The sequence below is a fragment of the Antechinus flavipes genome, chromosome 3 (assembly GCF_016432865.1).
Source record: "Antechinus flavipes isolate AdamAnt ecotype Samford, QLD, Australia chromosome 3, AdamAnt_v2, whole genome shotgun sequence".
NCBI classification, from domain to species: domain Eukaryota; kingdom Metazoa; phylum Chordata; class Mammalia; order Dasyuromorphia; family Dasyuridae; genus Antechinus; species Antechinus flavipes.
In genome coordinates this window covers 328,266,690-328,293,848 of record NC_067400.1, presented here as the reverse complement: position 1 = coordinate 328,293,848, position 27,159 = coordinate 328,266,690, and the positions used below count along the sequence as shown (strand labels likewise).

The following is a 27,159-nucleotide window of genomic DNA, read 5'->3' as shown; positions in this document are numbered from 1 at the left end:
ACATGTATTGGTCAACCTGCCATCTGGGGGAAGGGGTGGGGAGAAGGAGGGAAAAAAGTGGAACAACAGGATTTGCAACTGTCAATGCTGAAAAATTACTTATGCATATATCTTGTAAATAAAAAGCTATAATAAAAATAATAATAATAATAACAAATATGTTCCTGCATAACAGAGACATAATGACTTTCAGGAAATTCTGTTCTGGGATTACTTCAGGAAGTCAACAGTGTTCCTCTCTGAAACATCTACAAGAAAGAATATTGTTTTGAATAGATTATGAAATTTTCTCCAGTCAGTATGGCAATTTTTAACATGATTTTTTATTACAGAAGAAAGTTTGGATGGCACATGGCTAAACAGGAATGATACAACCATTCAGACACCTGGAGCCCTTCCCACCCCGCAACTCACATCCACCGTATTGAGAGAAAACAATCGACAGATAGGAGAACAAATTCAAGAACATGAATCAGAACATGGATCTGAACCAGATTTTTTACACAAGTAAGTTATCATTAATTCCTGCATGTGACAAAGTACCTAAAATGCAAATATTTTTATTTCATAAATAGTAAAAATATTCTTGAATTTTATTCATTGCTACATCGTAACAACTCTTTTTTTATCCGAAAATTAGAGAAATTTCATAAATCACCCCCAATTTTCAGTATTATGATTTTTTTCATCACAATTTCAATCCAATACTAGATATTTAGCTCTCAGTTGGGGCTTTACAATAAAATAAAACCACAAATTTGAAAATGAGGAATTTGTTTTGAAAAGAACAAGAAAATTGTTTGCAAATTTACCAATGTTATTCTGATTGTCATAGTTGCTTTATAAACATCTATATTGCCTTGATTCCTGAGTCTAAGCAGTGGAAAGCCACCCCAACATCTTTTATTATTTCCTACTTCAAAAGATAATTAGACCAAAATCCTCAACAAAATTTCTTTCTCCTTCCAAATTTATCTAATCTTGTGGTCTTACACTAGCAGCTCATATATTGTGATACAATCTGAGGCCACTGAATATTTGATACTTTTCCCTGGTCTTAGGTATCAGATCCAAACCTCATATCATTATGGGATCATGATTTCCTAAGTTTAGGCACTTGCATGTACAGGGATTATTGTCCAAATACTCCATGATTACAAATGAAAAATGCATAATATGTTGCTGCAGTATCAAAATATTCTGACCTTCTTGTCACCAGTATTCAGGAAAGACCTATCCATATTCACTAAATTTCAGACTAACTGCAAAATATATGTAGCATGTAATGTTTTATTTAATGAAGCAAAAAGAATTTATTAAATACCTACTGTGTTGGGTACTGTCCTAGGTGCTAGGGATATAGATTCAAGGAATAACACTCACTTTTTCTTAAGAATATTACATTTTACAGTGGGAAAAATATTTCAGTTTATAAAGAATAAATACAAGCTTGTTTTGGGGGCTGAATAGGAGGGAGAAAAGAATAGCCACCAACAATTTATAGATTAAAAAAGGCTTCTCGTGAAAGAAAAGAATCTTTATGATGGAGGTGAAAAGAACAGATTCTGTTCTTTCCAGATCTGTAGGACAGCCCATACAAAAATATAGAGATAGGAGATGGAGTACTATTTGTAAAGACAGGGAGAAGTCCAGTTGGGCTAAATTATATCAACAAAAGGGGGAGCAATGTACAGAAAGGCTGGAAAGCTAGATTGGATCTAGGTTGTAAAGGTCTTTAAAAGCTAAACAAAAAAGTTTTTCCTTTATCCCAGAAGCAATAGGGTATTACTAGAATTTAATGAGGAAAGAAATTACATGGTCATATCTGCAATTAAGGGAAATCATTTTTGGCATTTGTGTGGAGTATCTGTTGAAGCAGAAACATGATTCAGGGAGACCATTTAGGTACACTTTGAAATAAATAATTTAGGCTGAAGATGAGAAAGTGGTGGCTGTGAGAATGAAAAGGGGTCAGATGTAAGGATATTGTCGAGGTAGAAATGGCAAAATTTGGTAAAAGTTGAATACATGAGATTAAAGAGCTTGAAGAGTCAAGTACAATGGCAAGACCAGGAACATGGGAAACTGTAATGATGATACCTAAGAGTAGGGGATGAGTTTGAGAAGAAAGGTTACGAGTTTTATTTGGGGCATTTTGAGTTTGAAGGGTATATGGGATATCCAGTTGACTGTGTTGGAAAGGTAAATTGGTGATGCAGAATTTAGGGGAGAAACTGGCCCTAAATGGTTACATCTAGAAATCATCATCATATAAATGATGATTAAACCCATGGGAGCTAGTTATATCAGCAACAGAGAAACTGTAGAGAAGAGGAGAGAATAGGTCCCCAAGAAGCTTTGGGGAACACTCAAAATTAGGGGACATGATATGTTTGATGAACCAACCATGGAAATTGAAGAATAATAAGACTGATCAGAGAAATAGGTAAGAGCCATATCAAGAAAGCTGAGAGAAGGATGCAACCAAGAAGAGAGGGTCGTCATTAGTGTCAGAAGTAGCAGATAAGTTTGAAGTAATAGGCTGAGAAAAGACCATTAGAATCTGAAAAGATATGGTTAGTAGTGTTGGAGGATGTGGTTTCAGTCAAATGGTCACATTGGATTGCAGATTGCAAAGAGTTAACTGAGTAAGAGTCAAATCAGCAAGCTTTTACTAAACAACTGCTGTGTCTACTTGGCACAGGATTGCAGAGAAGAAAGGGGCCTTGGAAGTCAAAGAAATGCAAAACCAATCTCCACTGTCATTGGACTCACAATGTAATGAAGGAGATAGCATGTAAAAAACTATGTACAAAGTATTTGTAGATTAAATTGGAAATAATCTCTGAAGAAAGATGCTAACATTAAGTGAAATGAGAAAAAGCTTCTGATTGAAGAAGTGAGATTTTAGCTGAAATTCAAAGGAAATCTGGTGGCAGTGAGGAAGAAAAAATTCCAGCCATGGAGGACAACCAGTAAACCTTGTTGGGGTCAGAATATGGGTGATTCGAGCAGGGAACAGCAAGAAAGCTGTTGGTACTAGAATACTTGAGTACCTGTGTTTTTAGGAGTAGGATATAAAAAGATTGGAATGTTGAGAGGGAACAGGTTATGAAGATCTTTATAAGCCAAACAGAGGATTTTACATTTGATTCTAAAAGAAATAAAGGATCTAAGAAGTTGATTGAATTGTGGGAGTTCGTGCAGGGTCACATAGTACAGGCTGCACTCCAGGGAGATCTAGGGAGACAACTGAATGAAGGGTGAACTGCAATGAAGCTGGGAGACCAACCAGTAGGCCATTGCAATAAGGCAGTTATGAAGTGATGCAGGCCTGCAGTGTCAGAGGGAAGGGGTGCCAGAGATGTTATGGAATTAGAAGCAGGGAGGGTAGGGTGGAGTGGAGGATGAGAGGGAAGAGTTGAGGATGATGCTTAGGCTGTAAGCCTGGGAGACTGGGAAGATGCTGCTGCCCTCAATGATAATAGCAAAGGGGGGATTTAGGGGGAAAGATAATGAGTTTTACTCTGAATTTGTTAAGTTTAAGAAATATATAAAACATCCAGTTCAGAATGTTCCAGTAGACAATCGGAGATGTGAGACTGATAATCATTTGCATAGAGGTGGTCATTGAATTGGGAGCTGATAAGATCAACAAATGCACTAGTATATCAAATGCACTAGTCATACATTAATGCATTGTTGGAGTTTGGAACTATGCCCAAAGGGCTATCAAACTGTGCATAAACTTGATCACAATATCAGAGGCTATGGAGGTCAAAATGGGTAAAGAATGAGAAAAGGTTCTTAGATTTGCCAAGAAGAGAATACTGATAATTTTGGAGAAAGCAGTTTTATTTGGATGATTAAATTGGAAGCCAGACTGCATAAAGTTTAAAAGATATCAAGGAAAGGAAGTGAAAGCATTAATTGTAAATAGCCTCTTCAAAGAGTTTAGTTACAAAAAGGAAGAGATACAGCACACATCAAGTGAGGTATCTTTAAGGATAGGGGAGATATTAATATGTTCATAGGCAGCAAGGAAGCAGCCAAGAAAAGATTGAAGACTAGTGAGAGAGTGGGAATGCTAATAAGGACCATGGAAAAGACAAGGTGGAGTGAAATCATTTGGCTTAGAGGGGTTTGTCTTAGCAAAGAGAAGAGCCATCTTATAATATTAGATTAGAGTAAAGGAGATGGGGCTGAAAGATATCTTGAATGATTTGAAAAAGCAGTCATCCAGTAATAAACATTAAGCACTGCTATGCTCAAGTATAGACAGCTTATTTGAAAAGTTTGAAAAAGACAAGAAAATTACAATATGATAGTATGAGAGATGATAAGGTCTATTTTAGAAGTTTTTGAGAATGAGAGAATTTAGGCATGTTTGAAAGCAATAGGGAAGAAACCAATAGATAGAAAAGTTTGGAGAGGATAATTGAAGGGACATTCTCCTGAAAACACTTGAAAGTTGGGCTTGGCAAAGAGTTAGACTATCGTAATATTAAGAGATTGGGGAAAGGAAGAAAAAGATGATATCAAAAAGGTTTGAGATGAATAGAAGTAAAGATAGAATTCATCATTTTAGTAAACAAGCCATGACCTTCAGCTGAGGGAATGGGGAAAGGAAGTTATGGGAGATCTGAAGAATGAAGAGCATCTATTGCGACTGAAATAGAGAATCAGTTAAGGAAATTAAAGGGATTGCCTTGCTGTAGTGAGGGCCTAAGAGAAATTGGATAACATAAATATAAAATGAATGCTGCCACTGTGATGATGTGACTTCTTTCAGCTTTTAGCTCTGTGTGTTTACTGAAATGAGAGTAATCCAGGACTGGTTTTTCACAAGGGATATATTATCACTTTATAAATCCAGTATTTGAGGGACTATTTATTTTCTTTTAGGTACCTCAACTGTAATTAGGGGGATTCATTGCCACTAGGTGAGGAAAAATGATGTGGTATGGCCTCATGGTCCAAACGTCTTTCACATTATTCCACTCAATGTGGTTTTTTTTTCGTTATTGTTCAAGACAACAAAGCATAAGATATCTATTTATTTCATTATCACTGCTTGGTATAACCTTATTTTATCCTCAGAAATAATATGCTTCTTTCTAATGCAACCGGAATTCCTATTATGGAATCAGATTCCCATGCAGAAGTTATCCACAAGGTGCAATATCAGGTATTAGGTTTTGTGCTTCGAGCTGCCTGCTCCTGTGAATACTTATTGCTAGAAACATTCTTAATCAACGAGCCATTTTACTACTACCTAATATTCTCAGCAGCCTAGCTTAGGGAGTAATGGTAAAAAAAAAAAAAAAAATAGCATCTTTTCCATAATACCTTTCTAATAAATGCTTCTGACCTTTGCTTTCCATCTCTAGTCACAGAGGTGGCACCCAGTCACAGACTGTATCTCAACATCATCACTAATAAACCAAGTTCAATTCAACAGATATTCATTAAATACCTCCTATGTTATTTTTGTACTTTTACAAGTGTCATTATTAGCTTTAATTTTTGTCCTCTTTTTAAGAAAACTGAGTGGGTCATAGTATTGTGTTTCCTCGATAATAATTATATTTTTTTTGGACAGAAAAACATCAGAGGGCTTATTTTCAGGGGAGGGCTTATTTTAATGAACATTGACAGCAATTTTAATAAACAGATAAATGTGAACCAAAAAAAGTGCCTTTATTCAATAATGATCATGTCATCTTCTTCAACAACAAAATCATAAGTGTCCATACCCTGAATTCCGTCCTGGATGTCTTGCACCTCTATTTACTTCAGAAGAAGTGGACCCAATCTGTCATGTCCAGCAATATAGCTCTCTTTAACATGTCTTGTCCAGGTAACCTGCTCGTAGTGCCTTGGCGACACAGCTGTCAGTCATTTTATCCCATGACTTCTTCACCCAAGTCACGACTTCTTGCAGACAGGGCTTCACAAAGTTTCCACGCTGATTTCTTTCCATTCTATTTTCAATGTAGTCATTGACTTCCATGCACAAATGGTCCTTGAATGACTTGTTTATTGCAATATGAAGGGTCTGGAGATAGGCAGTCATTCCTGCAGGAATCATTACTTGATCTATTCTTCTCTCTGCAAGGAAGTTCTTCATTTCTTTAGCGCGGTGAGTGCTGGCTGAGTTCTTCTTTTATCCTCCATCATGCCCCTTTTATCCTCCATCATGCCCCCTCACTCCCGCTTACATACCGGGTTTTTATGTTATCCTGCCTCAGCTCTCCTCCGCGGCATTGCTCTCAATGGCGCCAGCAAGCAAATCACTGGGGAAGAACAGGATAATGCGCTCACTGCTGCAGCTCTGATTGGATGCAGCTCGGAGCGTGGCATGCGTTTCATCCGGGGGAGGGGAGAGGGAGAGGAGACGGTGCATACAGAGAGTACCGTAATGTAGCGTGTAGCACAGGGGATCACCTTCACTACAGTAGCAATTTCAATAGGGCTTATTTTCGGGATAGGTCTTATTATCGGGGAAACATGGTATTTCATTTTAGAAGTCCTTTTCCCTTCCCCAGGAGTTCGTAAAAATAATATAGTTTTCTGGGGAAGGAAAGCATCCTACCGCCTAGATAGCTCAGGAATACTGTTATGTTGTCCAAGCTCATCTGGGAAAGCAAACCCTCTTTATCTTTTCTTTCTTCCCTGTACAACAAAGTTCTAGCAATGGATTGAAAGACCTATATGTACCTATTAAAGACTAATTGAAGACCTATCTTTCACCATTATATCACTGCCCCTAATTTTAAATCAAATTACAGTCACCTACTAAGGCTAGAAGCCCATTTAATTCAAGTGTTTAACCAGGAGCTCTTAGCCAACATAAAAACTTAGATTTCTTTTATAACCAGTTCAGTTATTCAAGCTGGACTTTTTAGTTTCCCTCACTTGCTAATGCTTTCTTTAGTGGAAACCTAAATTCTCTGGACTCCTGAGGCCAGAGACACATTCTCCTTTTCTCAAACGACCTTCTTTTCATTTTACCTAAGAATAACTCTTTTCTCTAATGTGTCTCCTTCCCTACCCTGAGTAGAGAGGCTCATCAGTACTATACTCCCTTCTCTCCCTCCCCCCAAAAAACAAACAAACATAATTTTACTAACTATTCTGCATTAATGACAGTAATCAAGTAAACAAATTTGTTCAACAGCAGGTGGTCTTCAAATAAAATACATTTAAAGGAGAAAATAATATAGATACCAAAGACAAAAAAATGTGTGTATCAAGGTAACAAAAGTTTTTTTAACAGTTTTTACAACCTTGAAATAAAAGAGACACTTATCAAAAAACCATTAAAATACATAAAGATGGAGGATTACAAGATTTGTGATAGACTTATCAATTTAACAGATTAAGGTATTGTTTGCAGGACTAATCGGCCCAAACCCTGTTGCCTGTTGCTTCAGATTTCCCTTTGAAACAAAACTGTCCATTAGTGCAACAGATTGAGAAGTGACCATATAGACTCCAGGGCAGGTGAAAATGGCAGTGGTTTGGGGAAGGAATTTCTTCTCCCTCGAAAATTTTTTTTGGTAGTTAGTGGCATCCTTTGAAAATTTCCAACATTTGACAGTTGTCTTTTGTTTGGAGGTTTTTTCTTCCCTTTCTGATGAGTTTTATCTTTTCTTCAGGGGGAGGGGAATGAGGGAATGAGAATATCATCCAAGGAATGTAGGATGGCCTTTAGAGGAACAGAGGCAGGTCTGTAAGAAAAACCATGATGCAGCAGCATCTGGATGAGAAACAGGATCCAGAACTTGCCCCAATTCTCTTCATACCATTTCTGCAACAACTAATTCTCCAAGATAAGTTTTCTTCCAAGCATATTCAAAGCAAAAACTGCTATTCCTCAAAAAAAGGCAACTCTGAAGGCCAGGCCAGGTATAGAATCTAGTACAAGTACAAATCTGTGGTCCAACCTCCTTCCCATAAGAGGAGTCAAGAGTCACTTTGCCCTTGATTTATTGTAATGGAGATTCTTATCCTTCCTTGTGACATATGTCCTTGGACCATCTGATGAAATCTAAGGATCACTTTCAAATGCATCAAATAAAATACTTAGGATTATAAAGGAAGCCAGTTATATTGAAATGCGTTTATCAAAATATTTTAATTAACAAGTTCACAGACCTCAGGCTAAGAACTCCTACCTTAATGGAGCAAATTTTCTCTAATTAAAAAAAAAAAAAAAAAAGGAAGTTTATATATAGTGTGAATCCTTTCCACCAGGTTATACAGTACTAGAGGAGCCTATCTGAGGAATACTACATGTTATATAAAAAATTCACTACATCATGCATGGACCCTCTCAGAAGTAGTTTTCTACAATTCATTCCTATCCTTACTTGGTCTCTTTCTGAAGTGGCCCATATTTTTTTTTTTTTTTAATATCTATTTGAGATTCAGATCTCTAATCATAGAAACGATCCAATTTACTCATTTGGATGACTAATCCCAAGCCAAATTGCCATGGTTCTATTACCATGATACTCTAACCTACTGGGAAACCAACCACTGATATATGAATAAATGATATCCTGTCTGTCTATCTTAGTCCTCAGATGCAGATCTCCTGGTTAGGCCAACAAAAGTTAGAAGACTTAAATCGAAAGGACAGAACAGGAATGAACTACATGAAAGTGAGAAGTGGAGTAAGGAACGCAGTGTAAGTATTCATAATTTAGGATCAAGGGAACAGAAAGACTGCACATGATGCTTGAAATGTTGATCTATGAAGTAGCTTATTTTTCTGTACTGATGAATCTTTGTAAAAGTGTGAAGAATTAAAGATTCTTATGATTGGTACTTATGTTTTATTTGAGGCAAGTTGTAGGTTTCTTTTGGTGGAATTTAAATAATATATTTAGGAGCCTGTACTCTTTAGTTTGAAGCATTGACCTAAAAAAGAACTAGACTATCAGAGTTTGAATAGTTTTTTTAAGGTGTCTCTTATCACACTTTAGCCGAGGCCTTATGGAAGATGATGCTGAGCCCATCTTTGAAGATGTGATGATGTCATCCCGGGGTCAATTGGAGGATATGAATGAAGAATTTGAAGACACAATGGTTATAGATCTGGTGAGGAAATTTAGCAAGTTTTGTTTTTGCTTTGTTTTTTAATATGCTGATGCTTAAATTCCCTGGGCCAGTACTAATAGAATGTTAGAGCCCCAGGTAATTGGGCTTTTGGGCATTTGGATAAGCTTAAATCATTTTAAAGATTGTCTATAAGATTTAATTACCCCAAAAAAGATTCCAATAATATGAATCTTTTCTAGTCTGAATTTGAGAAAGAAAGAAAAAAACAAACTCAATTTGCCTTTCAGCAATGACATTTGACCTCTGGTATACTAAATTATGGATATATATATTAAGATGTGAAATATTAATATTATTTTTCCACTAAATAAATGCTTTTAAGAGAAAATGCAAAAATTTTATTCCATCCATGTTATTTTTTAATATGGTTAACTTAATATTTTAATCATTTTAACATTGATAAATGCATATTTTCACTATTAGATTCCCAAGCCCCCAAGTTTTTTAAAACCAAAAAGAAACTATTTCTTGAGAAATACAACATTTTATAGTCAGTTTTCATTGTTTGGAAACACTTTCTCAAGTAACAAGTCACTAAAGGACTTCTCTTTTTAGCCCCCTTCGAGAAACCGAAGAGAACGAGCGGAATTGAGGCCAGATTTCTTTGATTCTGCAGCTATCATAGAAGACGATTCAGTAAGTTTTTTGCCTTTTGCTTTTGTGAAACATTCTTTTCAACCCTGCCCTGTGACCAAAAAACCAAGTAAGCAAAAACATCTAATACAGTTAGCCTATCTGACGTATTAATGCATTATTCTTCCCCAGTAGTCTCCTGCCTTTGAACTGTGAGGTGGGAGGAATATTTCACTCTCTCTTCTCCTAGACTTTCACTGCTTACTTTTTTGTGACCTTGTCATTCTTATCATTATAATCATAGTCTATATTGTTCTTAGTTCTGTTTATTTGTTTCTATGTAAATTTATCTTTTTTAGTTAGTGGGGGTTTTTTAATCAATTTTCTGAATTTATGTGTAACAAATTTTTTTTTTTTTAATTTTTCCAGGGATTTGGAATGCCTATGTTCTGAAGACTGATGAAGAAATTTTATAAATCTGGAACTCTGTTATTTAGAGCTAGAGGCCTATATACTGTGATAGCTTGTATTGAAAAAAAAAAAAAAAACACTTTTGATGTGATCTGCTTTGTTTTTTAATCAAATGATTAAGGTCAATCCCTTTTTGCAGTGACAGAGCAGAAGAGAGGAGCATGTAAATTACACAAAGGAATGTCAGTGAATAGTCACCTCAGAAAGACTGACCTGAAAAATCATTTGTATTCTAGTACTGGACTATCCCAATACAGATGTGTGTGGTTTTTTTCTGGATGGGGGGGTTTGGGGATTTTAAATTTTTAAAACAGCTGTCAAGATAAACACTGTTGTACACCTGTTTTATGAAAACTCAACATTGAGTGGAAAAAAATATTTTTAACTTTATTTTCCTGCTGTACAATTTAAAACTGTTTTAACATTTGCCTTTTTATGTTTTAAGAGCTAACCATTTTTATTAAACCTATGCCAGTCAGTCATTGACTAGCGATAATGCTATATAAGCCGGTCATCCTGGTTGCAGAAGAGTGTTTTTCAGCACACTGGATGTGGTTGACATTGTGGTCCATGGGCATGGAGAGGAGCAGGACACTGACAGCCCACGGCAGAGCCCTAACCCAGTGCACTGCTGCCAAACACACACACACACACACACACACACACACACGTGTGTATACACATGCGCGCGTACACACACACAGACACAGACCCCAAGACAGGGATGAAAAATCCAGGTTTTATATACTCTTGAAAAAGAAGGTTTATTTTTATTTATAAGGGGGCATAAAATCAGAAATGTCCATGCAGCCACTTTTCCAACAAATGCTGTGCAACAATGCATTTTATATAGCACCAGGGAGACACAAACACAGTACATTTTCTATGGGTATTTGTTCTGTGCATTTTTAGCAACTTATACCAGCAAATAAAGTATTCTCAGTAAAACAAACAGTTCTCAAGTTATCAGTTTGCTGTTTTTATCACTTATATCATGCCCTGCCAAACCCAAGGTACACAGACTGCCATTTCCTTAGGAAAATAATCATGAATTCCTCAAATAATAACTTTGCCGTTCAGAAGCAATTTTTACTGTACCATAGATGTGTCTACTTTCCAAGCAGTAAATACCCTTATGTGCTCAATAATTTTGTTAATTTTGCCAGTTAGAAGTATGTGCTGCATAGAAGTGTGTGCTTAGAGGGTGAAGTTCTTAAGCTTACCAAGGAATCCAGCTCCATTTTCAGTGTTAACTGTGCATATAAAAATTATTCTTTGGATGGGGGAGAGAAATCATGAATTTTCATGACTGAAGAAAGGCCAAACTACTCCTGAGCTAATTTGTTGTGCTTAAGAGATTTAAACGTCTTCAGTGGTTTGAAATTTCATTCTGTTTAGCTTTTCTGACTATGCCCAGTTGCTGCTATTGTAATTTGAGAAAACAACTTTTCCTCATCATTTTTGATTCTTTACTTTAGCACCGGAACTTCAAAACACAGCCATCCACTATAAGAATGGCTATGTCTGATTAAGTGGTTATTTTTAAAACAGCTGCAACAAAATCATGAGATTTTCACTTTTACCAAAAATTTCATTCTTTTTTAAAAAGGATAAAAATCTGCACACCCAGTGATTACCTTTTGGGAAGAAAGAGGGAAAAAAAACTGGATGTTTTCATCCTTTTAAAAAACATAAAAAATCAAGACTTTTTTTCAAAGTGTGTATACAGTCCTCAAAATAAGACTTGGTTGCCAAAAATGTTTGACTTGCTAATTCAGCAGTTCCTTAGCCGGGGCTAAGAGGGGACAACAATGCTGTGCTGTTAGAAATTTGACGTTCTTGGAAGAAGAACAGCAAGAATAGCTGCATTAACACGTCAGCTCAGTAGTTCTAAGAGAGTGGAGGATCATGATCGATGCTGCATGGTTTGAGTCACAATCACAGGCCGGTCTTGTTCTTCACAGTCCTCTGTGGAAAACTGAATCCTAACTTAGAATTGTAGAATACTGTATAACAAAAAACAAAAAAAACAAAAACAAAAAAAAAGTTTAATATCTAGGTACCTCCAATGGGTTTCCAATTCAGTTTGAAGTCAAATAGATTTTTGTATTTTGAGTGTCTCCTTGATTGGTTTTGCTAGTACTTCTGTAAATTGTACATTTACAATATGAGGTTTTTCCTTTTGTACAATTTGAAACTGATGCTTCACCTTTCCTTTAATAAACTATTCAAAATCAGGCCTGTGGTAGTCATACTATTCATCCTAGACCAGTTTTCTTAATCGATGAGCTAGGCTAACAGTAATAACAGCTATCATTTACATGGCAAAAGATTGACAAATATAATTCATTTGATGTTTAGAAGCCTGGAAAGTAAGTGTTATTATTATCCCTATTTTATAGTTGGGAAAATTGAAGTAGGCAGATTGTGTCTCTAGAGTCACTCATCTAGTTTGCATCGGAGGCTGGATTTGAACTTGTATCTTCCTGACTGCCAAGTCTAGGACTATTCATTGTTCCATCTAGCATAAGCAAAGTTTGATATATTTTTTTTAAAGTCTAGATTTTGAAGCTTCTTCAAACTTTGCCCCTCAAAAACATGGGGCTTTTATACTTAATGTTTTTGCATTTAGACTGGATACAGAAATGCTAATGAAACAAGATACAGAAGAACAAAACTTGATTATCCAACTTGTTATCTGCCTGAGATTTTTGTCAGCCGCATATAAAAATAACATCAGTTGTTATCTACAGGTAGTCATGGCCCCAAAAGATAGAAAAAAGACCAGATCATCCCACAGGGCAGGACTTCCCAGATATCCGTGCGGCCAATTTAAGATCCAGTCAAAATTCTCTGCCATATGCTAACCGGATACCCATAATAAATCCCATAGAACAAATTTGAAGATACTGTTTAGGGAAGGAAATCAAAAGATTTGATTTTTCTATTATCAAATAAGGCTTCTCCTGTGATGTCACACAGTTAATCATGATTATCCAAAGAATTCCATTCTAATGCTCTAAGTGTGTCCAAATATAACTATTATGTTTGAATAGAGGAGCTTTACTGAGCATTGAATGAATTATCTGTGTTACCACTTTACATGATTTCAGCCTAGGGGACAGTAAATTAATATGAAAGAAGGTCGTCTTCTAATTCAGTTTTAAAGATAAGACAGTATTTCTTTACAGAAGTCTCCTGAGAGTCTAAGAACTTGCTAGAAAAGATAAAACTTAATTTAGAGCAATCTGCAAGAGGATTTGAGGATTAAATAACTTTTCAGTAGTTACCTTTTAATTACAGTGAAGAAATTCAACTAATCAAAAAAAAAAAATGTTCTTGATGTGATTATGTAAGCTTTGGAGATAGTACATCAGCAAAGAAGTCAAAAAGCTTTCAGATGAACAAGGGCTATCATACTTTATTTAGTTATGGCAATCTGAGTTAAGTGTTTGGATCTTCTCTAAGCTACTATGCCCAGGTGCCCCCTAGTGCCATTCTCATAAAAGAAGTCTATCATTTTCTTCACTTTTGTCACAGATGACTTAATTTTTTGTAGTTCCTTTCAGACCTAGGTTAGGAGATGAAAAGTAATACTATTAATAAAAGCATTAATGATGGTAGCCATAATTTCTTTCATTCCCACTGCAACCCTTTGGTTTGGACCTTGACTACCTCTCCCCTTAGATAATTGTCTCTTTCCATTTGCTCCCTCTTCCAATCCATCCTTGGTTCAGGTACCAAAGTTATCTTCCTAATACAATACCAGTGTGGTCATTTTACTCTTTCACTCAAAGCTTGCAGTTATTCCCCATTGCTTTTTCTAGCCTGGCATTCAAGATCTTTCACATTCTGACACCAATCCACCTTTCCAGCTGGATCACATATGACTTGCATTTCATGCAAACTAGACTGCTCTCTCTTCCCTGACCTCATAATAGCCTTTTCTATTTTCACAGCCTTTGCTTACACTCTTGCCCTGTGTGTGTGAATTGGTTTTCTGTGCTCCAAACTGGAAGAATTCTTCCCTTTGAGAATCAGTTCTGGTGCCAGCCCTCTCATAAAACCTCCTAAACAAGTTTTCCCTTGAGCCCCTGCTTAGAGGAAATTTGCTTCCTTCAGTCTGGACTTCTTTACATTTATAATTTACAGCATATTGATATTTGCAATTTTCTCATCCTCCTCTATGGATTGTGATAATATTGTAGTAATAATAGTTTTTACTGTGTCAGTATAAAGTCAGTATTTCTTTGAAGGGAAGAATTATACCCTATTCTATTTCTGTATCCTCAGTACCTAAAAGCACCTTTCACATAATAGTTAATAGTTTTTTCATTTGAATTGGATTATGGCCACAGGATTCAGTCACTTTTCTGAGGTGTAGCTTAGAATTGCACTGAGGAGAGGTGAGAGCAAAGCAGGAAAGGAAAGACAAAGAAGATGGGTAGGAGAAAAGGAGAGGGAAAGGAGGAATGAATGAGGGCGGGGAAGAGGAAGAGAGAAAAACTGGGACCCTTTTCTCATTTCCCTCTCCCAATATGAGAAGAAAAAAATCAACAAAAACTTCAGCACTGGAGGGGTTCTTATTGGGTAGATGTGAACCTGACAAAAGAGTACAAATTAACCTAGTTCAGGTAAAGTGAACGAGTGCAGGGGTTGTGGCTCCATTGCCACTGAGCAAGATTTTTATTTTAAAAATCATTTTCAAGAGTCCCTGAGAAAGAATTGATTGATTCTCTAGAAAACTGAGGGTCAACAAGGTTCAAATATGGAGAAAAGTCTTCACATAGCATCTATTCAATTTAATACAACAAGAATGTAAAAAGATAATAAAATCTATGAAAAGTAAATACGAGGTATTTTCTATGGATAGAAGACACTAATAACTGCAAAGATCAGCAAAACCTCAAGCAGCTAGTGCCTGAGCTGAGCCTTGAATATGGGAAGCTACAGATTCTAAGAACAGGGACCAGAGAAGCACATTCCAAGTAAAGATTCAGCCTAAACAAAGACGTGGAAATGAAAGATGGAGTGTTAAAAAAAAAAAAATGGAACAACTAAGACAATTTGATTGGAAGATAGTGTATGAAGGGGAATAATAATGTCGAGAAATATAGACCGGGGCCAAATAGTAAAGGGCTTTAAAAGCCAAACAGCAATCTTTTATCCTAGAGGCAATAGATAGTGAAACATCTGGAGCCGGGGAGTGATCCTGCCAAGTCCATGCTTTATGAGCATCGGTTTGGCAGCTGAGTGGAAGATAACATTGGAAAGGAGATGCAAGCCAGGGAAACTATTTAGGAGACTATTGCAATAGACTATATGAGAAATGAAGAAGACTTATGAATGGAGAGAAGGGATGGATTCAAGAGATAAAATCAATAGACAAGTCTTGATTACTGATTAATTACAGGATTCATGGGAGAGTGAAGATAACTGATTTACTGAAGCTGTAAACCTGGGTGACTAATAGGAAAGGAGTATATCAATAGAAATAAGGATAAAAAGACAAGGACTGAATTTAAAGAAAAAGAACATGAAATCAGATTGTGATGTGTTGAGTTTGAAATGTCAACAGGATATCCAAGTTCAAAGAGCCTAATACAGAACTTGAATCCCATCTCCATGCCCAGAATGTACAGAGGAAGCAATACTGTGTAGAATGAAGCCAGCCACCCTCATTCACAGATCAGTGAAGCGAGGTGCCCTGAGGGAAGGACAGAAGGCAACTATGGGCCAGGCAAGTCAAATGACTGCCCACACCTTGAGCACCATCCTCCTAAGTGAACCTAAGGGACCCTAAGTGAAAACAGCCCAGGGTCTGAATCCAAGAGCTTTGGAAAAATAAATGCCCCAACCTCCCTCTTCCCTCTTAACCCCAGAAACTGGTGATAATGGAGCATTTTTTCATATGATTATTAATAGCTTGAATTTCTTCCCCTTGAGAACTGCCTCTTTCTATTAAGGATAGTGCATTAGGGAATGGCCCTTCTTATATATTTGAATCAATATTTGATATATCTTGGATATATGAGAAACTTAGAGTAAAGACTTCCTTCCAGTTAACAATTTTCCTCCTACTTACTTTAACTACATTTTTTATGTGTGCAAAATTCTTTTCAATTTTATGTAAACAAAATTGTCCATTTTATCTCCACTATTCCTTTCTTTATCTTATTAGGTCAGGAAGATTCCTTTATCCCTGATGGTAAAAGGTATTGCCTTCCTGGATCTGTTAGGAGACTATTGTAATCTTTTATATCTAGATATTGTATCTGTTTGTTTGGATTTTATACTATATGTTAGGAAATGTTGCCAAATTGCTTTGCTATTTTCCTAGTAGTTTATTTTTTTTAACCAATACCAAATTGTTTTCACGACTTGCTATTTTCCAGTAGAGTTTTAGATCTTGAACTAGTTAATAGCCCTCTTCCTTACCATTTTAAAATTATTTCTTTGAGATTCTTGATGTTTTATTGCTTTAGATTAACTTGGTTGAGTGGTTTTTTTTTCAGGCTCTGTAGTTTGGCATTGTGTGTGTGTGTGTGTGTGTGTGTGTGTATGTGTATACACATTACTTTATGTAATTGGCATGATTCTACCATGAACAATTAATATTTTCTTCATTATCTTTCTGTTTATTTTTTTCCCCTTCAAAATTATTCTTTATTATTATTTTATATATATTTAGCTATTCTCACAACTATTAAAAAATGCAAGCAAAGGGATATCAATTACACATATGAAATCAAGTCAAACATATTCCAAACATATTCCAACCATTTCACAAAAAAAAAAAAAAATACAAGAAAAATGGAGAAAGTGAAAGGGAATTATATTTCAATTTTAGCTCACAGTTTATCAGTGCTTTCTGGAGAAAAATAGCATTTTTTATTATGAGCCCTGGGAATTTTGTTGGATCATTGTATTAATCAGAGTAACTAAGCCTTTTACAGTTGATCATTGTTACAATATTGCTATTAATGTGTAAATTATTCTACTTCTGCTCACTTGACTCTGTATCATTTCATATGAGTCTCCCCAGGTCTTTCTAAAACTATCCTGCTTATAATTTCTTATAATACAATAATATTCCATCACAATCATATGCCACAACTTATTTAGGAATTCTCCAATTGAAGAACATCTCAAAAAATATATATACATCATTCCCTCTTTGATCCAGTTCCAAAGAGGGAGGTTTAATTGTTGTCCTTCACCACTTCCCCCACTTCTCTATCCACTAATAACTTTTATTCTGCATCTCTATAAATGGAATCTTTTCCCCCTTTCTTCTCCTTTTCCCCTTCTCCTAGTGCATCCTTTTTTTCTCATCCCTTATTTTTTGTAGATCATTTCAACATAATTGACACCTACCTGTGCGCTCTATCTATGTAGACTCTAACTTCCTAATGATGATAAATTGTAGAGGGCCACAGATAGTGGGGAAGCCTGGGTGAAGTATAAGACCCTTTAGTCCAGTGGAACCCTGCTGATGTGTCAGGTTTGGCTCCCCATCACTACTAAGGGCATCTTGGCTTTCTAGAGAACTTAGGGGCCCCATGACAACCTTTGTTGTAATTAAAGCAGAGTTATACTAAATGACAAAGAGACATCTGCACACAATAACAAGTTGTTTATATGGTCCCGCAAGCGCACTATCCTACAATTAGTGCATGCGCAGTGTGCTATAGTTATATGAGGGGATCAGGGTATATAAAGTTGAGAAATATTTGAATAAAGGACTCCTGTTTGACCATCTTTGTGAGTTCTGCCCCTTCACTCCTCACCCATGATCAGTGCCAAAATCCCCCAGTAAGCAAGTCTGGACAAGGGGCGCCCAATGCAAGGCACTGAAAAGCAGGGCACACAGTGGCTCGACTGACAAGAACAGTGTGAGTTTGAGTGATGAGTCCCCATGACCCAGAACAGGTTAAGTTTAAAAAAAAGAAAAAAAACATGTAAGCGGGAAGATTCCATAAGGGCTAATCCAGTTACTTTCTTTTTTCAGCCAAAATGGGGCAAGTGCTAACAAAAGAGCCTCCCTCCTGAGGGAAGTATGAAGAATGCTTGGTTTGGCTGATAAAGGAGCAAGGGTTTTTAGTGACTCAGAAGCAGATCACAGAGTTTTTGGATGTTGTAGAGATCCTAACCCCTAATGACTAGAAAATATTGGAAATCTATGGCAAAAACATGTTTAGAACCTGGAAAAACCCTGTTGTAGCTTTCTGAATATAATGAATTCTGTCAAACATAAGCCCAAAGCCTAGAGTTAATATACAAGTCACCTTTGACCAACTAGCAGGTGTAGGTTCTTATGCAGACACTTTAGTGCAGAGTAATTACCCTTTGGCAGGATGAACAAATTGTTTCTGCCCTACCAAAGCATGGGGCACTTTCTCAGGAAAAGATGAAAAAGGAGAAACCTTCACAAAAATAATGCAAGGTCCCAATGAATCCTTTGCTGATTTCATGGGTTGCCTACAGATAATTATCACAGAAACCATTGGTGAACACGAGGTAACAGAAATTATGGTAAGACAACTTGCTAGAGAAAATGTTAATGAGTATTATAGAAGAGTTATACTAGCACTGAAAAAGGATGCCCCTTTAGATGAGATCATAAGCTGCTGGGCTTATGTGGGCACAAATACCTTTTATGCCCAGACTATGATACAAACTTTTCAAGATCTGAACATTAGAAAACAGGATCCTTCTTGGGAAGGGACTTCCAATAAGACTTGTCAGTACTTTCAGTGTGGTAAATCAGGGCATTTGAAAGCTCAATGTTGGCAAAAAAGATAAAGTGAAAGAACAGGGTGGGAGAACAAAATCAACAAAACCCCATGTCCAAAATGCAACAAGGGGTTCCACTTGTTATCAGAATGTATATCAGTTCAGGGAAATGGGAGGCAGGGCTCATCTACAGGGCTCCAAACAAAAAAAAACACTTGGGGCATGATGACAGCCATTGTACACCCAGAAAGTCCTTAAAAGCTCAGTACCCCAACATGATCAGTCAGCAGAGAAGCAAGCCAGTCGGTAAAGGGGATTGCAATTAGGACAAATAGAATTGTATGCAGCTGGGACTACTGAGATATCCCCTGGAGCGTTGAAACCTGTCCCTGTCCAGCCTATAGATCCCTTGCCTCCAGACACAGTAGGCTTGACCATTTCGCCTCCTGAGAGTTTACAAAACAATGTCCATTCATACATTCATTTGGGAAACTGGGAAATTGTAGCTAATATCTCAGTCACTAGTATAGATCAATCACCCAGGAGAAGTAGTAGCATCAGGCCTCCTGATTCACACTCCTGAAATGCAATTTGGTGATATTTACCCAGATTTTGACTCCCAACAACACAATCCAGGAATATTCTGGACTGCAGCTGTTACAGCTGACCATCCTATGCTCACTAACTATGTAAATGACATACCACTGAAGGGGTTGATAGACACGAGTGCAGATTGTACTGTCATTAGAAGTGCCAGCTGATTGAATTACTGGCCAAAGATTACAGCAAATATTCATATGTATGGCATAGGAGGATCAATAGCAGCTGAAATTAGTGCTACCCCTTTGAGATGGAAATTTGAAAATAAAACAGGAGTGTTTACTCCTTTTGTAGTTAAAAAAAAAAAAATTCCCCATCAATCTGTGTGGAAAAGACATTTGACAGCAGTTGGGATTATAATTGAGCACTTCAACTTTTTAGGCAGGGCTGCTGTTGAAGGCCTGACTGCACTCTCACCTGTTCCCATTCAATAGAAAATTGAAACACCAGTGTGGGTAGAACAATGGCCCTTAACCAGTGAAAAAATCCAGGTCTTATTAAATTAGATTTAGTACAGGAGCAACTAACTTGACCAAGAACACTTACAACCTTCTCTAAGTCTTTGGAATTCCCCTATATTTGCTATAAAAAAGAAACTTGGAAAATGGAGGATGTTGACTGATTAGAGGAAAGTGAATGAACAAATGGAAACAATGTGAACTCTTCAGCCTGGGCTTCCATCTCCTACTCAATTGCCATGGGAAAGGCCTCTTTGTGTTAAGGATTATTTCTATTCTATTCCTCTAGATAAGGAGGATATGAAAAGATTTGTCTTTTCAGTGACCAGAGTTAATTTAGCTGAACCTTATAAAAGATTTGAATGGACAGTTTTGCCACAGGGAATGAAAAACAGCCCTACTATTTGTCAAATGTATGTTGCTGCTGCTCTTACTCCAGCAAGAAAAATATTTCCAAAAGTAGTGTTATTACATTACATGGATGATATCTTGGGGTGTGCTCCAGAGGAGCAAATGTTAGAAGCACATCTACAAAAAGACCATAGAAACACTAAGGAACTATCAATTGTATATAACCCCAGGAAAATTCAAAATCATGCTTCTTTTCAATATTTAGGATATGAAGTATATCCCAAGATATTTAAGGTACAAAAACTTTCTTTAAGACTCAGCAGAATGAATTGTATGCAATCATGCTAGCTCTTACTTATTATCCAGGAGATATGAATATATTATCTTATTTGGCCTATTCAGTAAGTGTGATACAAACAATTGCCAAACGCCCAATAAAATTTTTAGCCTCTAACATAGTTTAGCTTTTTAAGGAACTTCATGAGCAAGTGAGAAACTGCCCACGTAAGTATTATCTCTCGCATGTCCCTTCTCATACTATCTTCTAGGACCTATTTTTTATGGAAACTCGAAGGCAGATAGCCTTCTCATCAAGTTAGCCAACACTCCCCTATTTCAGACAGCCTAAGAATCTTATTCTAAATATCATCAGGCTGCTCGAGATTTATGTTTACAATTTGGAATAACAAGAGAGGAAGCTAGGAGCATAGTAAAAGCCTGTACAGCTTGCCTAATTTTTCCATGCTCCTACGCTCCCCTTCAGGGAAGAACTCTCATGGTTTGTGACCCATTATAAATCTTTTGGCCATCTATCTTTTATCCATGTTGTGGTAGACACCTTTTCAGGATTCACTCTTGCAATACCAGCAGCAAAAGAGACAGCCCGAGTGGTCACTGAATTCTTTATACAAGCATTTGCAATTATGGGTGTGCCACAAGTAATAAAAACAGACAATGGACGTGAATATACTTCCAAACATTTTGCACACTTTTGTGCGCAGTATAAGATTTTACACACCACTGACATACCCTTTAATCCTCAAGGTGAGGCAATAGTAGAGAGGAGAATCAGAGATATCAAGACACTCCTCCAAAAACAAGAGAGGGGGAGCCACAGGTAACCCTAGAGAACTTCTAAACTTGATTCTTTATACTATTAATTTTTTGGTTTTTGATCAGGATGCACAGGCTCTGGCAGACAAGTTTTATAACCCACCAGAAGGGCAGTATCCAGTGCGAGCAACTCCAATATCTTTAGATAATCATCAGATTTTGTGGAGAGACTCAGAAAGTGGTGAATGGAAGGGACCAAATAGGTTAATTGCAGAGAGTTTGCTTGTGTCCCTACAAATGGAATAGGAACCCGATGGGTGCCGACAAGTTGTATCCACCTAGTCTATCAGAGAGAATAGAAAAGGAGAAGTCCCTCAAAATGAAGAAGACCCAGGAAACATTGGGTGGTTCCATCTCTGACTACATTTACTACTGAAAGAGCATGGCAGTTAACCCTATGTGTATGGCAATTGACTAACAAATATTACCATGACCATAAAAATAATTGTAATGAGACTGATGCAGGACTTCAAAACCTTCAGAAATTATTGGATTCCCTGACAAATGAAGTGATGGACAATAGATTGACTTTGGACTATCTCTTGGCTGCTGAAAGAACTGCATGTGTGGTTGTGAATTAATAGTTATTTTCTGCACCTTCCTTCTGGGACTCATGGAAGTCTTTTATAGTTTCTTGTTTATTTATATTTCTTGTTATATTACTACTTGCCTGTGTGATTCCTTTGATGCTGGAACTTGTTTTATGGATTTAACCACTGATATATACCTGCTTTAATTAAAACAAGAAAGTGGAAGATGTAGAAGGTCATAGATAGTGGGAAATTCTGGGCTAAGTAAAAGACCCTTTAGTCCAGTAAAAGGAACTGTGGTGATATGTCTGGTTTAGTTCCCCATCCCTCCGTAGGATTGTGAGAACCTGTGTTGTGGTTATAGCAGTTATATACTAAAGTGGCAAGGAGACATCTGCACAAAATAGCAAGTTGTTTAATGTGATCCTGCATGTGCAGTATCTATAGTAGTTAGCACATGCACAGTGTGTGCTATAGTTATGGAAGAGTATTAGGGTATATAAGACTGAGAGAGTTTTGAATAAACAGACTCCTGCTTGACCATCTTCATGAGTTCTGCCCCTTCACTCCTCACCCATGATCAGGATTAGAACTGGTACTGAAATCCTCTAGTGAGCTGGTCCAGACAATAAAGTTATTAAAAGTTAATGGATATTATATTCCCAAGTATTAATGTAACAGTTTAACCTTATTGAATTCCTTAAGATTTTCTTTCATATTTAACTTTTTTATACTTTTCTTAAGCCTTGTGTTTAAATGTCAGGTTTTCTATTAAGCTCTGATCTTTTCATTAAAAACATTTGAAAGTCCTCTATATTTCATTACATATCCATTTTTCCTTGTGAAGGATTATGCCTAGTTTTGCTAAGTATAGGTGATTCTTGACTGTAATCCTAGTTCCTTTGCCCTTTAGAATATCATATTCCAAGTCTTCTGCTCCTATAATGTGGAACCCACTATATGATTCTGACTATGACTTCATGATAATTGAATTGTTTCTTCAAGTCTGCTTGCCTCGGGTCGTTGTCTAAGAGGGAAGGGATGCTGCTCACCCAGAACCAGAGGTCATGGAGAAAACTATTCCACGGACACCTGTCCCTGTTTGGGGTGCACACAGCTGTCTCCCCCAAAGACCCCATCCTAGATGAGCCCCCAACTGTGTGGGATGTAGAAGACCCTTAACCAAAATGACTACTCAGAGATCACTCAGTAGAAGGCAGAAAAGTTGTTTATTAAAACCTCCAGAGGATGAGCCGTCCCATTGCGAGATAAGGGAAAGAGAAAACTCATGGTAGAGGACTAAAGAAGTAGTAAAGATACACAGCTTTTATATAAGAGATTACATCACAAGTAACAGAGCATTGAGAAGGGGACAGGGAGACATCTAATTGATTGTTGCTATTTGGAGAGATTGGAATGGAAGGTTTCTGTTTCCCTGAAATCACCTGATTTTTAGGAAACAGAAAATCAAGCCTTCAAGCTTCAGATATAGCTGGCCAAGGCTCAAGTAAGTATGGCCTGCACATATTATACAGGTCATAGAGAAAACATAGAAATAATGAAAATAAAATCCAGAAAAAGAATTCACACATTCCTGTAAGTTCTTCATCTTATCTTTCTATTCCACACAACAATATAGTGAATTGTTATGGGCCAGAACTTGAAACAAGGTACTAAGTGGAATTTTAGCATTGATTTAATCCTACAACAAATAATGGTTTCCTAGTGATATAATGATTGATGTATATTCAGTGTGGGGCATATAAGCTAAGACCCTTAGCCAGGATTCATTTCAGGAAATTCAGAAGCCAGAGAAGACAACAGGAGCCCAAGCTCTCAGAACTAAGGAACGAGATAGACCTCTAAGAAAGCTATCTGGGTCCCAGGAAAGGAGACAAGACTTTGAAAGAGATGATAAAGGGTTTGGACACCTGGATGTACTTGTGGTGATTATTGAACTGATATGAAGGCTGCTCCCAAGAACCCAGAGACCCCAAGAAAACTACCAGAGAACATTAGAGTGAATAGCTAAATAACTCCACAAAACCCACATGTCCAGTAGAGCTGGATTTAAAGCATAACTTATAATATCACAAATTACCCAAAGTACTTACCAAAGTTTCAGAAGGTAACAAAATCTGAACCAAACTAAATACAGCCTTTTTTTTTTAAGTTTTTTTTTTTTTTTTTTGCCCTGCCTGAGTGTTCTTCTGACAGCAATTAGCATCTCTCTTATCTGTCTGGGCAGAACTTTTATGGCCCAGCCCAGGCTAAATTCGAATTTTATTGTTCTTTTCCTTCTCTCTAATGAGAGAAGGCTGCTTTTTTTCTCCTGCCATTCCTTAAATAGACAGTTTTTTTTTTCTTTCTTTTCCCTCATTAGTAATAAAGGTTTCAATATTCAAACAAATTCCAATATCTTATACCCAAAATAAACAAATCTAGCATGCAAAGGCAATAATAAAGTTATTTCCCCCAATTTCAAAATTGTAGTACCTCCTTAAAATAAAATAAATTCTCCAAATCATTAATCAAATGAGGCAGACAAATAATTGCCAATTCTCCCACCCAAGTTTAGCCTCTTAAACTTTCTGTTCTCTAATTTCATGAAAGCAAACTTGCTAATAATGGTTTTTCTTTCTTCTCCTGGGACAATTTTTTTAGAAGCATGCCTAGTTTTCTCACAGGTCCAACAGGTCAGAGGGCCCCCATGTTTGGCTATTTACCCCTCTTACTCTATTTTTATTCCACTCTTCCAATATCTGCAACTTCTTATTTATGTCTGGTCATAAATTGGAGATATCATTTGTTTAATTTATTAGACATGCTACCATTGTGTTGTTTCCAGTTTAACACACATACCAATTTAAAGTTATTTTAAAATTAACCAATACTTTAGTTTGTGAAATTTCCTAAAATCTACCTAGATATTCCATTCAAACTTCTTTTCTTTAGTAAGCCAGGAAAGAGTTAAGTGTCAATTTTTTTCTGGCAAGATTCCACAAGCCTGAGTTCTGATAACAAAGTTACCGGCCCTTGCTTACAGGAGTTCCTAAAGTTGATAGCACACTGCTCTTCCATTTTCTCAAGACTTTCCAAATGTTCAAATCCCTTTCAATCTATGTTTTTCTCATTCCTACATGCTTAAAATTTCTCATTTCACTATATATTTTCCCTCTTTTCTCCCCCTTTCCCACAAAGCTGCTTCAGTCAGCCAGAGGCAGAGGGAGAGAAAGAGAAAAAGATTTTCTTCCCTTGCAGTATCCTAATCTTGAGAAGCCCAAAATTAGTTCCCAAATTACCTTACCATGATTCAAAGACCAATATGTTCTGAGCCACTCTGAAAGAATTACTACTCTGAATGGATTCCAATTCCCACAATTCAGCCTGATATTTTTCTAAGCCTGCAACATGGAGGCTGAATTCTTGTCTCTTACAAGACATTGATAACTTTTAACATGGAACAGAAAATGCAAAGCAGTAAATACACACAGATTTAAGTCTGAAATACCCAAATAGCCCTGGGAACATCCTTCCACTTTTTGTCCCGTTTATATCTGGGAAGTTCACCCCAGTCTTTAAGTCGACTCCCAAGAGGGCTGACAACTGGAATTCCCTGGCTAATGTCCTGACACAAATTCTTGGACTGTTTCTATCCCATTTTAAAACCTGATCCCAAACCAGGCATCAGTGGAGGTCACCCTCCCGCAGTCACCTGAGAGCTTCCTCAGAAAGTCCTTTATCACTGGGGTTGATAGCAGTCCCAACAGAAAAACAATTTTAAGAGGGCTAATCCCTTGGGTCTCCCTCGACCCAGCCAATGGATCCCCAGACTCCTGAGAACTTTACCTCGTTACACGTGTAAATTTCTTTCAGACTGCGATGCTGACCATCAGGATTCTACTTCTTTCAGTCTTCAATTCTGCTTTCCACTAAGAACTTCTGCCTCGGGTCATTGTCTAAGAGGGGAAAAAGTCTGCACACTCAGAGCCAGAGACCATAGAGAGAACTGCTCCATGGGCACGCCTGCCCTGTTCAGGGTGCACATAGCCATCTCCCCCAAAAATCTCCATCCCGGACAAGCCCCCAACTGTGTGGGAAGCAAAAGACCCCTACTCAAAATGACTACTCAGAGATCACTCAAAGTAAAAAGCAGAAAGATTGTTTATTACAGCAACTCATGAGTGATGGGGCAGTCCCACTGCAAGATAAAGAGACTCACAGCAGGAGGCCCAAAGAGTTAGTACAGACATACCCTTTTTATAGGTTCTGTTACAAGAGATTACCCCACAAATCAGAAAACATTAAGAAGCGTGGGGCCTCCTAATGGGATATCGCTGTCAAAAAAATGGGAATGGAATGTTTCAGTTTCCTGAAATTAGCTGCTTTTTAGGAAACCTTAAATCAGCAGATAACTAAGCTGACAGTGTTTAAACTAACAGGCTAAACAATGTCAGACATTGATAAATGCCACCAGTTTTAGGTTAAGTAAATATGTCGTACCTGGCCTAGGATTAAGTAAATAGAGGCTTATACATGGGTCATAGAAAGATTCAGAAATAAGGAAAATAAAATTAAAAAAAAAAAAAAAACATTTACACATCCCTGGAAGTTCTTCATCTCATCTTTCCTTTCCACACACTTCCATTCATCATCATAGTTATTGTCAAAATACACCTTCTATTTCTACATGAAGCAAGCTCAAACAAGGCCTGAGGCAAAGAATCTCCTCTTTCACCTAGCCCAAAGGGAAAAAAAATCCAAATAAATAAATATGAAGGGGAAGAGCCTTAGGGTTCATTTGTTCCTTCCTTCCTTCCTTTTTTCCTTCCTTCCTTCCCTCCCTCTGTACACATAGATACCCTTACCTACAATAGACAATAAGATTTCAGAAAGAGCTAAATCCTGTGTCTCCCCAATATTAACAATTAGTTATTTAAGGCTCATTTCTTTCATAATCTTACATCTTATTTCATTATTAAACTGAAACAACTTTCTCCCAGTTTTTAATGATCTCTTAAATGCCAGCTCCACTGACCTTTTCTCAGTCTTTGTCTTTCCTGATCTCTCTGCAGCATTTGACAGTTAGCTATTCTCTCCCTGTTTCTATTTTTCTCTTTTTGAGGTCTTCATTATTTCATTCTCTTTGTTCTCCTCCAGCTTGTCTTTTTTGCACCTCCTTTGCTAGGTCATCATCC

The 27,159-nt window shown here is 37.0% G+C and overlaps 1 protein-coding gene across 1 annotated transcript in view; it reads left to right on the top strand.

Annotated features, from left to right (window-relative positions):
• The window catches only part of STAG1 (stromal antigen 1), a 318,010-nt gene extending 305,600 nt beyond the window's left edge, over window positions 1-12,410 (top strand). Inside the window, exons 30-34 of the mRNA XM_051985602.1 lie at window positions 333-507; window positions 8,585-8,695; window positions 8,994-9,108; window positions 9,685-9,765; window positions 10,132-12,410. Coding sequence (XP_051841562.1) covers window positions 333-507; window positions 8,585-8,695; window positions 8,994-9,108; window positions 9,685-9,765; window positions 10,132-10,155 — 506 coding nt within the window. The 3' untranslated portion in view covers window positions 10,156-12,410. The remainder of the gene's footprint in view (window positions 1-332; window positions 508-8,584; window positions 8,696-8,993; window positions 9,109-9,684; window positions 9,766-10,131) is intronic.
• The last annotated feature ends 14,749 nt before the right edge of the window (window positions 12,411-27,159 follow it).